Below are 13,833 nucleotides of genomic sequence, written 5' to 3'. Positions count from 1 at the left end.
GGCATGGCAACCCACTCCAGTATTCTTGCCTAGAGAATCCCATGGGCAGAGGAGCCTGGTGGGCTACAGTCCATGGGGTTTCAAAGAGTCACACACGGCTGAATCGACTTAGCCCAGACGCCCAGGCATGGACTAAGTACCCAATAAATGCCAGCTGTTACTCCACATCTCATCTCCTCCTCTGGGAGGTGTGGCTATTCTCATTTTCCTGGTGAAGAAGATCAGGAGCTTGCCCAAGGACGCATGGTCACTGGCCTGCAGAGCTGGGAAGACACTCATTCTGGTTCGACTTCTCTCTCCTGGCCTTGCCAGCATGCTGCTTGCTCCAAGGCAGAGAGAGAGGCCAGCCCCTCTGCCCTACCCATTCTGGGGGCTCCTGGAAGCTCAGACACTCTCCCAGAAGCCTCCCAAGACATCATTCTCCCTACTGAGAGTTGCAGCTCTGGGAATGACCTCTCTTGGGGGAGACAGAAGGAGAAAGGCTGCAGTGGAGGCTGAGCCCAGAGCTAGCCCAGGAGTGGAAGGGTGAGGCGTTGTCCATATAAGGATGTGTATTCCTCTCTGTGTCAAGGCCCCCCATCTCCCCACACCACTACCTTCCTCCCCCGTGCTTCTCTGGGGGCACAAGCAGTCCAGCAAAGGCCTTCCAGCCCTGGGGCCCAGATCGAGAAATGGAGTTCAGTTTCATCACAAGCTGATTAAAATAGACAGAAAATACACGCTGCTCTTAAACTTTTATAACTATTATTTTTATCCCCTGGGCAGGCGTGTGAGCACAAAGCTGGTTCTGATTAAGCACATGGTCCTCCCAGCCCACTCCTTGCTGTGGTTCTCACGGACAGACTGATAGTTAATGGCTTGTGGTACAGGCACAACCCCCAAGGGGGCAGGGGTGCTGAAGAGGAAAGAGGGGGCTCCTCCCACCCCTTCAGTGCTCCATGTCTGCAGGAGTGCCTGGTTTGACAGTGAAAGTTGAGCCCCTTTCCCCAGGGCCAGATGGAAAGATATGCGCAGGGAACGTCTACAAACAGAACTCAAAGCACAAGACTGTCGTCTCTGACTCTTGGTGACCCCAAGGACTGTAGCCCGCCAGGCTCACAGGTCAGTGTAAAGCAGTCACCCACGCTCTGAGGACGGATGTAGGGGCAGGAAACATACAGCAGGGCCTCCGGGAGGGCTTTCTGAAGAGGGAGGATCTTAAAGTGGATTTGGGAAGGAGGCCAGACAATGTGGCAAACAGGAGAAGTGAATGAATAGGTAAATATCACCGTTGCATGCCTTCTCTCCCTAGAGTCTTGCAGTGCTACAAGGCAGAGAAAATAAGTGTCATTTCCTTTGTACAAATGTGGAAATAGAGACCCAGGGCATGATCCCAGGATTCCTGATGACAAAGGCAAAACTAGAGCCCTCCTCTCTCCTTCCTGACTCTGATGGTGCTCAGAAGCAAAGCCCACCACAACCCCTCAAGAAGAGAAGGAATCTCAGTCCCTGTCTGCCTTCTTTCAGGCACTCAGGGAAACTGGCCCTCTCATCCTTTGCTTGCTTGGGCCTCAGTCTCCCCATCATTTACATAAAAAGTTTTGGCCCTTCTTTACCTCCCTCCTCTGATGCCCTGGAACTCACTGGGAAAAAGATGGTGAGAAGAGTGCTGATGCCAAGGGAAAGAGGGCTGTGTGCACCTACTCTGTCCTCACCTCCTCTTCCTTAAAAGGGGAAAACAAAGAAGTGTCTGGGTGTGCCTTTCTTTGAATTGTTATTGGTGCTGTCGCTGCTGGTCTGGAAGGAAGGGAAGAAGGGAGGGCCTCAGACAAGGGAAACTAGACTCATCTCCTGACCTTAGTGTATGGAAGCCTCATCCACAAATGTCAGGGAAGTATGGACAGGTTTTCCTGACTCTAGCGGTAGTCCCTGAGACCCGCCCCTACCTCTGCGCTCACCCGCAGACACCCCCACCTGAGCAGAGAGACTAGCAGTTTTCAGCCTGGCGGCATATTATTGACACCAACCCCCACACACAGACCAATCAAGTTGGGATCTGGGGAGTGAGATACCAAGGTACAGGTGCTTCTAATGAGCAGCCAAGTTTGAGAACCAAAGGCTAATAAACATGTACTAAGGATTTTTCTGGAGAAGGAAATGGCAACCCACTCCAGTATTTTTGCCTGGAAAGCTCCATGGATGGAGGAGCATAGTAGGCTACAATCCATGGCGTCGCAAAGAGTCGGACACGACTGAGTGATTTCACTTCACTTCAAGGATTTTTCTGTAGATGACAATGATTTCTATTTCTGGGGAGAATACCCAATAAGAGAAAATGAAATCATCCCTTCCCCATGGCACTTCCTGCTGAGGAGACAGGACACAGGCCATGTTGGTTATGGATGGTGGGGGCCCTGGCTCATCATCTGGGGCTTTTTGGCTCTTACGGAAGGCAGCAGAGGATAACACTCAGCTGGGGATGGCAGCAGGGCAGGGGGATTCCTGGATTACCCAGGTAACAAAGAGTGGGCTGGCCTTGGTTTAGGAAGGAAGCCTATTGATGTAAAGGAATACATAGGGAGAGACCCACATTCTAGAGCAGGAAAGGAACCCAACGCCATCTAGAAGGAGCCATGCATCCTGAGAGGAGCACTGAGTCTGCATGCCGGGGAATCGTACGCGCCCAGCCCCTAGTTCTGTGCTTATGTGCCCACCCGCCAGAGGCCCTAGTGTCCAGTCTAGGGGAGAGCACGTGTTAGCAGCCAGGATTGCCCCACCTTGGAGGAGGGACAGGGAGATGGCCCTTCCTCACCAGCCAAGCCACAGGAATGTGGCCAAGCCTCAGCTGGAAAGTCCCACCCGCTCCTTTCTCCCTCGTGCTTCCTCTTCAGGGTCAGGAATAGGATGCACAGGAAGGGGCTCTGAGTGGGGGAGGCTCCCTCCTAGCACGGCCTCTGAAGGGAGTTCCTTGTGGGGAAAATGCTGGAACCTAGTGATAGCAGCACAGCCAGCTCCTTCTTATCCTGGTCCTCGGGCAGTTTCCCTGCAACTTGCTCCAGTCTGGTCTCTTTAAGGCCCAGTGAGGGCCTTTTCCTTTTCCACTTAGCCCAGCCTAGCACCTTGGCAATTAAAAAAAAAAAAAAAAGCATAACGTGAGAGTTGCAAGTTAAGCTTTATTTAGCGCAAAATGAGGACCATAACCCAGGAGACAGCACCTCAGATAGCTCTGAGAAACCGCTCCAAAGAGATGGGGGCGGAAAGGTAAGTATATATGAAATTTTGGTGAAGGGTGAATACATGCAATCAAGCACATATTTTTCCAGAAGGTTTCTGCTAGTCTCGTGAAGCTTGTGCTAGTCACGAGAAACCGTCATCACCATGAAGGATTTTTAGTGTTTTTCTAGATATGAGGAGATACAAGAATTGGGCTCCTAAAATTTGCTCCTGAAAGTATGTTTATCTGAAGTTGTGTCCTGCGAGTTTCCTACCCGCTGCCCTCCCAGAGTGCAGAGTGCCTCGGCTCTGCTCTCCCCGCTGAAATTCTTTCGGGAGGTATTGGAGGTCAGCAGCACCTATTGAATCTTTGTGGAGGTAGATGGCAAGAGCCCATGGCAAATGCCAGTTTGTAGTTGATGCCCTGCTGCCAAGGGAGGGCTTCCCCTGGCATCATCCACACTTGGCGTGAACGTGAAGAGGGATAGTGGAGGACAGGCCTGAGGAGTCGTGTAGCATTTCAGCTCTGCCCAGAGGCTACCGCTGCGGGGTTCCACTGGGTCTGCTTTGGGGAGAGTGCAGAAGCCCCCATGACAGGTCCAAGTCCAGAGCGAGTGAGGCATGCCGACTGCCAGCTCAGAGGCCTCCATCTGATCTGGAGGTCTGACTGTCAGTGCCCTTGTTCCAAGGGAGTTAGAGAAAATGGAGGCTTCAAGACCCCTCCAGATCATGAGCCCAGGGGCAGCCACCCTGTGCCTTGCTTCCTCTGTTTAAGAGACCTCTCTGTACAGAGCAGGCTTCTGGAAGTCCAGAATGTTTAGCCCAAGTGGGTTAAGACCCAGTGAAGGGAAAGGCGGTGCCTGGGTGAGCAGAGGGGTCCTGCTGATGCGGTTCTGCTGGCCCGCACCCACAGCAGAGGTGGAAATGCTCACCAGCTCCCAGAGAGGCCTGTCCATCCATCTTCAGGGGGACTTTGCTCTGCACTTGATGTATAAGGCCTGGTGGCACAACTGCTCCGTCTTTGGTGCTCTTGATGCCAGCCCAGGTGCCATCTGCCCCGTAGCATGAAGGGCCCTCTGAGTGGAGCAGGGTGGGGAGGACTATCGTGGTGGGTGGTGGAGGTGGGATTTTTATTGCAACGTCTCTTCTGCTTCTTTCCCTGGGCGGCTGCCGACTCATGTTTGTTGTTCCCATTTAGTTCCAGATGCCCCCACCAGCGAAAATGCCAAGGCCCCGGAGATGAAAGCCCGGAGGCCGAAGAGCTCTCTTCCTCCAGTGCTAGGAACAGAAAGTAAGTACCTGTTCAGCTCTTCCAGGCAAGCCCAGGACCAAGGGCCGCCACTGCCTTGCCCGTGCTCTGCAGAGCCTGGCCCCTGTGCTCACCCTGGTACCCCATGAGCCCCTGGTGACCCTTCTTCATCCCTCCCATGTCTTCCGGCCGAAGGATATCCGTGTCCTCTGTCAGCCCCAGTCAGGCCCCTTCTGCTTCCCACCAAGACCCCTGGGAGACCATCCCCTAGTCTGTCTCAGCTGTCTTTCCTGCCAGATGCACCTTCTCAAGGGGGGCTCTGACCAGATCAATCCCAGCTGGAGTCCCCAGTCGCCCACAGAGCCCACCAGCCCTGTATGAGTGAACCTTTCCAGGTGGCCACCCTGGCACGCCTGCCACACGTGCACACACTTTCTGACATCGCACCTCAGCCTTCGCATCTGAGTGCTGCCCTGCCCCCCAGCTCCTTTCCCGTGTTTTATCCTCAAGGCAAGCTGAGCTCCTCGGCGCGCTCCAGCCAGCCCTGTGCTCCTCCCCTCGTGCCTTTGCTTGGGCATCTCTGTCTTCAGACAGACTCCCACGGAAAAGCCGTCTCATCCCTGAGTTTGTACTTGCTGTGGCTGAAAGGAGCTCTTCTCTCCTGTGAGCCCCTGTAGTACTCAGCACCCACTTCTGCCAGAAGGCTGTCTCCTTCCCAGTGTCACGGTGACATGTCTGTCTCCTCCTCCCTCCTACTTTGTAAGGTGACTGGGCCAACTCAGGGGTGCGCCTTTCAGGATGACGGTGCTGTGACCTGTTCGTAGAAGGGCTTTACCCACATCTTTTGGAATCAGCTTGCAGCTGTGGTCTAAACAGCTGAGCAGGAATGGGGCTTTTTCTGTGACTCTGCACAGCTTTCTCCCTCTTTTTGAATCTCGGCCTCTTCCAGGACCCCCTCATCTTATGGGGGGGCTTTTACAGTCCCACAAAAATGTTTCAATATCTTATAAAATTAGGAAGAAAATTAACTTTTAGATCAAAGAAGATGTTTTAATTTTTAATATTAATATTCATCTTTATACCAATGCAGTTATAAAATGTAACTTACATATATACAGATATATATATTTTTTCTTTAATGAATGAAGGGGCCTTGAAAGGCAAAGGTGCTTAGAGTCCACAAAGATCATAATGCAGCCCTGGCTTCCCCTGCTGCTGCTGCTGCTGCTAAGTCACTTCAGTCGTGTCTGACTCTGTGCGACCCCAGAGACGACAGCCCACCAGGCTCCCCCGTCCCTGGGATTCTCCAGGCAAGAACACTGGAGTGGGCTGCCATTTCCTTCTCCAATGCATGAAAGTGAAAAGTGAAAGTGAAGTCGCTCAGTCGTGTCTGACTCTTAGCGACCCCATGGACTGCAGCCTACCAGGCTCCTCTGTCCAGATTCTCCAGGATTCTGGAGGCAAGAATTCTGGGATTCTCCAGGGATTCTCCAGGCAAGAGTAACTGAGTGGGGTGCCATTGACTTCTCCTGACTTCCCCTACTGATGAAATATTGTCTAATTTTGTTAGAACTTTGCCTTGAAAGCTCCAATGTTAACAGGAGGTATGGGGTTTCCTGGACATCCCAACATGCTCTTTCTGTGTTTTAAACAGCAAAAGACAAGACAAACTCCTGAATACCTGTGCTAACAAGGGAAGTGAGCGAGGGTAATTCACAGGCTGCCTCCGCTTTTCCATTACAAGGCAGTGATCTGGAACTTAGTTTTATTCGCATCTCATCAAAGCAACATATATCCCTCCCCAGTGAGGAGCTTGGGTTCCTCATGCACATACCAGCTAGGCTGTCAGGGGGCCCTCTCAGCCTGCAGTATGCTGTGCCAACCGAACTGGAGCGATAATTTCTCATGGATATCTAACTACCCAGGAGCCTCTGAGTATCCAAAGTAGGCATTTAATGAGTTGTTGGAAATGCAGAAACAATTCTTTTAAAAAACCTGGTGAGAAGGGGTTAGTGATTTTACCTTCTGACTTGGGCCTGTGCTCTTGGTTATGGGAGCAAATCAGCAGGAGAGCCGTGGGCTCTTAGAAGAGCACCAAGTGGCAGTGAACTGGTCTGAGTGACTGTTCTTCCCTCGTAGGGGCAGAAGCAGGGATCCCTGGGGTTCCAGCTGGGAGGCCAGCAGTCTCCTGTCCTCCGCCCTGGCACATCCATTCCAATGAGATCCCCAGGGAAGGGAGGTGGGGTGGGAGCAGAGTTGTGAAAGAGAGACACAAGCTGGAGACAGTGAGCAGCCTCGTGGGTTTGTGGCCTAGAGAAGTCTTCAGAAAACCCCAGTCGAGTTGTCATCATGCACTTCTAGGGAAGGGGCTTGCAACCCTGGCTGCATATTAGATTCACCTAGGGACCATTTAAAAATGCTGCTGCCTGCTATACCCCAGACTCATTGGATCAGAGCCTCCTCTGGTGGTGGACAGCTTCAGTATTTGTTTCAGCTCCTGGGCCCTCCCAAGGAGGAGGAGCTGGCGAGCAGCTGCTCCAGAGGGAAGCCTGGTGCTCTTGCTCCGCTGGTCTTGAGAAAGCAGAAGCAGGTCTTCTCTACTGCCTCCCTTAAATGTGGAAGCACCTGGGGGCTCCTCAGGCCCAGGTCCTCAGGGTCTTCCAGCACCCGCCTTTACAGAGGGAGCAAGATGCTCTTGGTAGAGGCTGAACCCCATGGTTCTTTCCCCTGCAGAGGGCTCAGGGAATGGGGCTCAGCGGGCAGTGCTTAACAGGAGGGGCGGGGCTGGCTGAAAGTGCTTTCTCTCCCTAGCAGACACACACATCTGTGATAGCATTAACTCCAGCCAACATCGCTTGTCTGCTGAAGGGAAATTTCACTCTGTGTAGAAAAGTCTTCAAGTTGGAGTCACAGACAGATGTCTTACTCCCAAAAGGATGGAACTGTGTGTCTCCATGTATGGTAATGGCCACGCTGAATCTCTTTGCTGGCCCACGACCCCTGCCCCCTCATTACCCCAGCCGTCACCCGCTGGGATGCTGAGAGCATTAGCGGGGTGATTCCTTCAGAAACCTGCAAGTTCCCAGGGTACCTGCGCGCTACCCTAGGGCTCCCTTCCCAGGAGGCTCCTGAGAAGGTAGCTGCCCAAGACAGGAAATGAAGGGGATGTCTTTCAGGGCTGCATCCCGAGTTCTTTTCTTACTTTGGGGGATAATTTGCATTATTTTTTAATTACATACATTAAATATGCCTGTCTTCTTGTTCAAATATTTTGAATAGTACAGAAGTTTACCCAGTGCAACATGAAAGCCCTCTTTCATCTTACCCTAATCCTACTCACCTCCTTAAATATATTCACAATTACTGTTTTATAAATATTCTTATATACACATGCAAATACATCAGTTGAATTTTTTCCCACAGAAGTGGAATTACGCAGTCTGTGCACCTCTTCAACTTGTCTTATTCTGTTAGCATTGCCATCCTCTGCCCCAGGCATTTCTGATTCCATGAGAAAGCCCAGATTCTCATGTCGTTGAGTGGTCTGGCTGTGTATGTGTATTCATTTTTGTCTAGGACTGGGAAGTACCTAATGTAACCAGGAAATACATCTTTCCTCCAGTGGCCAAGGGAAAGCTGAGTGGTTTCCTTGTCAAACAGATGGTGGCCAGATGCATGTCTGGTGGCCTCCCCTTCCCAGCTTGAGTGTTTGGTCCTGTGAAGAGCTGTCAGCTATGAGAGTAGATGGTCCTCGTCCACACATTGCCTAAGAGTCCCTGGGGCCACCGCTGCAGCCAAGCTCTGGGGAACATGAGGGAAAAGCCAAACTGATTTGCCCAAACCCAAGGGGCTGGATGAGAGAAAACTGGTGGAAGTAGAAGTTAACCTGCTGGACAACCAGCTCACAAGTACAGAAGTGAGGAGGCTGTCAGATTTGGGAAGTGAGGAAAGATTTCTGAATGAGGGAGATGGTGAGCCAGGTTACAGATGAGGAGAGAAATGTGGTTTGGTTGATGAGGAATAACATTCCTCTTATTGAGGAAAGACTAGAGGGAGAAATGCGCAAGTGCTACAGAAGATCACAAGGGCCTCTGATTCAGTCATCTGCCCATCGCACCAAACAAGAGTTTTCCTGAGCACCTGTGTAGCAGGCATCATCTTAGACACTCGGTCTGTGTTGCTTCGGGCAAGTCTCATTCCACTGAGCTACGATTAGTTGTTCCATTTTACAGATGAGCTGAACTGAGCCTTGAGAGCTAAACTGCCCTGCCCAGAGTCTGGCAGCTGGTAAGATGTGGGCACTGTGAGGGCAACCCTGACCCACACTCCCCCCACACCAGTCTGCGCCTTCCACAGTCTCAGGGCCATCCTTGTGCTATCCAAACAGCGGAGGCACCATCCTCCAGGGGACACGGGTCTGACTGCCCTCAGAGCTGCGGGGAGAAAAAGATGACAGCTGGTATGCTTTCCTGGTTCTTGAGACCTGTCAGGGTCTTTGCTGCATGCCTCTCAATGGGAATTTTTTTAATAACTTTATTCTGGTATAATTTCAAATTTACAGAAAAGGTGCAAGAACAGTATAAGAAACTTCCATTATTTACATTTTGTCCTATTGTTTTGTCATTATGTATAAACTCATATATATACAGTTCAGTTCAGTTGCTCGGTCATGTCCAACTCTTTGTGACCTCATGAATCGCAGCACGCCAGGCCTCCCTGTCCATCACCAACTCCCGGAGTTCACTCAGATTCACGTCCATCGAGTCAGTGATGCCATCCAGCCATCTCATTTTCTGTCGTCCCCTTCTCCTCCTGCCCCCAATCCCTCCCAGCATCAGAGTCTTTTCCAATGAGTCAACTCTTCACATGAGGTGGCCAAAGTACTGGAGTTTCAGCTTTAGCATCATTCCTTCCAAAGAAATCCCAGGGCTGATCTCCTTCAGAATGGACTGGTTGGATCTCCTTGCAGTCCAAGGGACTCTCAAGAGTCTTCTCCAACACCACAGTTCAAAAGCATCAATTCTTCGGTGCTCAGCCTTCTTCACAGTCCAACTCTCACATCCATACATGACCGCAGGAAAAACCATAGCCTTGACTAGACGGATCTTTGTTGGCAAAGTAATGTCTCTGCTTTTGAATATGCTATCTAGGTTGGTCATAACTTTCCTTCCAAGGAGTAAGCGTCTTTTAATTTCATGGCTGCAGTCATCATCTGCAGTGATTTTGGAGCAAAAAAAAATAAAGTCTGCCACTGTTTCCACTGTTTCCCCATCTGTTTCCCATGAAGTGATGGGACCGGATGCCATGAGCTTCGTTTTCTGAATGTTGAGCTTTAAGCCAACTTTTTCACTTTCTACTTTCACTTTCATCAAGAGGCTTTTTATTTCCTCTTCACTTTCTGCCATAAGGGTGATATCATCTGCATATCTGAGGTTATTGATATTTCTCCCGGCAATCTTGATTCCAGCTTGGGCTTCCTCCAGCCCAGTGTTTCTCATGATGTACTCTGCATAGAAGTTAAATAAGCAGGGTGACAATATGCAGCCTTGAAGTAATCCTTTTTCTATTTGGAACCAGTCTGTTGTTCCATGTCCAGTTCTAACTGTTGCTTCCTGACCTGCATACAGATTTCTCAAGAGGCAGGTCAGGTGGTCTGGTATTCCCATCTCTTTCAGAATTTTCCACAGTTTGTTGTGATCCACACAGTCAAAGGCTTTGGCATAGTCAATAAAGCAGAAATAGATGTTTTTCTGGAACTCTCTTGCTTTTTCGATGATCCAGCAGATGTTGGCAATTTGATCGCTGGTTCCTCTGCCTTTTCCAAAACCAGCTTGAACATCAAGAAGTTCATGGTTCACATATGGCTGAAGCCTGGCTTGGAGAATTTTGAGCATTACTTTACTAGTATGTGAGATGAGTGCAATTGTGTGGCAGTTTGAGCATTCTTTGGCATTGCCTTTCTTTGGGATTGGAATGAAAACTGACCTTTTCCAGTCCTGTGGCCACTGCTGAGTTTTCCAAATTTGCTGGCATATTGAGTGCAGCACTTTCACAGCATCATCTTTCAGGATTTGGAATAGCTCAACTGGAATTCCATCACCTCCACTAGCTTTGTTCGTAGTGATACTTTCTAAGGCCCACTTGACTTCACATGCCAGGATGTCTGGCTCTAGGTGAGTGATCACACCATCGTGATTATCTGGTCATGAAGATCTTTTTTGTATAGTTCTTCTGTGTATTCTTGCCACCTCTTCTTGATATCTTCTGCTTCTGTTAGGTCCATACCATTTCTGTCCTTTATCGAGCCCATCTTTGCATGAAATGTCCCCTTGGTATCTCTAATTTTCTTGAAGAGATCTCTAGTCTTTCCCATTCTGTTGTTTTCCTCTATTTCTTTGCATTAATCACTGAGGAAGGCTTTCTTATCTCTTCTTGCTATTCTTTGGAACTCTGCATTCATACACCATTCATCAAATATTCATATCTATATTTATAATACCATATATATGCTATATCTAGTCATACATATTCACCATTCACCATATAGAGATGGATTTCCCTTGTGGTTCAGCTGGTAAAGAATCTGCCTGCAATGTGGGAGACCTGGGTTCGATCCCTGGGTTAGGAAGATCCCCTGGAGAAGGGAGTGGCTACCCACTCCAGTATTCTGGCCTGGAGAATTCCCCCTGTATAGTCTATGGGGTCGCAAAGAGTCAGACAAGACTGAGCGACTTTCACTTTCACGTAGAGACAAATATATATACTGCCTACAAACAGACATCATGCTCTTGACCTCTAAATGTCTTATTGTGTATCTTCTAAGAATATAACCGCAATGCAGTTCTTAAAATCAGGACATCTAACACTGAACTGATACTGTCTAACCCACAGTCCCATATTTGACTTTTGTCAATTGTGCATTCTTCTTTCTGGCCGCTTTCCCCCCTCCTGATGGAAATGTAGTGTCTGCACTCCTGGAAAACTTTACGCACATCTCCAGCCCAGAGAGGGTTGTCTCCCACCTTTGAAGAAGGAACAGGAGAGGAGCGTGGGCTGGGGGAAAAACATCTTCCACCTGTGGGGGTGTGGGGACGTGGGGGGCTGCAACACCCTTCCTTGTCAGACCTCCAGATGCCCCTTTACTGTGTGTGGCCCATGCTGGGCCAGCACTCAGGCACAAGGTACCACCAGACAGCCCTTGGGGTGGAGAGCAGAGAGTGAAGGTTCTTGGTTCTGCCTCTGTGAATGTGGCCTTGACCTTGGTCAAAGCCCCTCCTCCTTCTACAGTGTTAAGTGGGGACTTTCTCCAACTGACCCCAGGCCTTTTCTAGCTCTGACATCAGGCCATTCAATAGAATGCTTTTCTTTGGAGTGAAGCAGGGTTGGCTAAAGCCCTTCGCATCATCTGGTGTGTGGAAAGTGGAAGCTCCAGCAAGTGTGAACACACAGCAACAGAGACATCCAGACAGGAGGGAGGCTGTATGCATGGGGTCCAGGTTTAGGGTATTCCAGCTGGAGGGGATCTGACGAGTTTTGTGTGAAAGAGACATTGCTGGGGCTTAAGGAATGGCTTAAGAAAAATACAGAGAGGCAGGATCCAGTGATTAAGACTCTGAGCTTCCAACATAGAGGGTTCGGGTTCAATCCCTGGTCTAGGAACCAGGATCCCTGGTCTAGGATCCCACTTGCTATGTAGTGTGGCCAAAAAGAAAAAGAAAATACAGAGAGACACTGTGATAACAGGCCCAGGGATTCCTCCTATCAGTCTGTAAAGCTGATGATCTTTTAGAAAAGACAGAAACATCCATAGGGCACATGTACGATTAGGGAATAGGAACCAAGGCCTGTCCATCTCTGAAATTTCAGGGGCTGGTCTGAAATAGGGATATAGTAAGTATTTCCCTTTTGAAGTGTCTTCATCAGTTCCCATGTTCCTGGGATCTGGAGATGGTGAAGGCGGAACACCCCTTGTGTTCTATGCCTGGTCTTGGCCTGAGCTTCACCCCTTTTACCAGTCTCTTTGACTTCTCTCACTACTGTCCCAGATTATGATGCTCTTAGATGTCTTTGCCTTGGTCCCCTGAATGTGTCTGTCCCTGAAACCAAAAGTCGATCACCTTGAAAGCATTTTTGGGTATCAAAAGCAGTGTCCAATTATCTTGAAGGGTTTCTCCAGGATCCCATCTTTCTTTTCAATATGCTCTCCAGGAGTCAAAGGGCTGGAAGGAAATGCTGGAGAGGTTAAGACTTGGCATTGAGACTTGCTCGACAGGGAAAGTTGTGGGACCCTGGGAGAGAAGCGGGGCTATTTCCATGAATGTCTTTGAAAGCTGAGCCAACTCCTGGTTACTCCCAACCAAAGTATTGGTCTTGGTGCTCACGCCGCCCTCCAGCACACTGTGTGTGTGGACCTGTGCTTCCACCCCTGGGCTGCTGGGTCGGTCTACTTCCCTGCTCTTCCGTCGTCTCCCACGAGCCAGTTCCGTGGCAGGGTGGGTCCTCCCAGGGATGCCCTGGAGGGTGCCAGACAACGCTCGTGCTGCTGTCCCGGCCACGCGGGCTGCCCCTTTCACAACGGCCCCAATGTTCTGTGTCCCAGCGGCCTGGGGCTGGGTGTTTGCAGTAACAAGAGGATCAGTGTTCCTCTAGAATCTTATGTGACGGCCTTTGCTGTGAGGGAATGTGTACAGGAAATTTGCCCAGAGATGTTCATTCTGGGAAAATGACCAATGTTTTTCCACAAGTTTGTAAGGAGGGGCTGGAAAGGGCCTGATGTGTGTGGGGTGGGGGTGGAGGGGGACAGTGTCGAGGGTGCTGTTTAAAGCCCCCTGGAGTCCTGAGCCTGCCCCGGTGCAGGACAGTGAGATCTAGCCCCATCCCCAGATCCTCACCGCCACCCCCTGCTGTGACACAGCCTGCAGGGTGGGTGCTCCCTTCACATGTCACCCAACCCGTGTCCCCTTCAGGAGCTTGTGGCAGAAAGTGAATGCTTATTTGGGGAATTGTGAAGGGTTTGATGTCTATTTTTAGCTAGCTACCTAAAAAGGGAAATGTCCCCAGAGAGGCAGAGATCCAGGGACCTCCCTGGACCCAAGGCTACTGATACTACCTCCCCAGTTTCCTCCAGCTCTTCATTATCTCAGACCCTTTGGAAGCTGTGAGATCCACCTTCGGGCTCTGTAAATATCTCTCAATGGCTGACTCTGATCTTTCTGCTCTATGGATTCACTGGAGAGACAGACTCATGTGTCTTCAAATTGAGCAGCGTGAAAACTCCTGTGGGGTGCTCACCTCCTCCCTCCCAGGGCAGAAGGAAGGTTCATGAGGCCAGGACTAGCTGGGTGTGGGCAGGCTGGGGCAAAAGCAAAAGATGCCTTACCCACACGATTGGA

The 13,833-nt window shown here is 50.2% G+C and overlaps 1 protein-coding gene across 4 annotated transcripts in view; it reads left to right on the top strand.

Annotated features, from left to right (window-relative positions):
• Window positions 1-13,833, top strand: part of MYLK (myosin light chain kinase) — a 280,259-nt gene that overhangs the window by 206,304 nt on the left and 60,122 nt on the right. For all 4 annotated transcript variants that reach the window (XM_027535988.1, XM_027536006.1, XM_027536083.1 and 1 more), the window contains one exon: window positions 4,391-4,483. In XM_027535988.1, coding sequence (XP_027391789.1) covers window positions 4,391-4,483 — 93 coding nt within the window. The remainder of the gene's footprint in view (window positions 1-4,390; window positions 4,484-13,833) is intronic.

The sequence above is a fragment of the Bos indicus x Bos taurus genome, chromosome 1 (assembly GCF_003369695.1).
Source record: "Bos indicus x Bos taurus breed Angus x Brahman F1 hybrid chromosome 1, Bos_hybrid_MaternalHap_v2.0, whole genome shotgun sequence".
NCBI lineage: Eukaryota > Metazoa > Chordata > Mammalia > Artiodactyla > Bovidae > Bos > Bos indicus x Bos taurus.
Note: the sequence above shows the minus strand (reverse complement) of the source record. Positions and strands in the feature narration are given on the sequence as shown.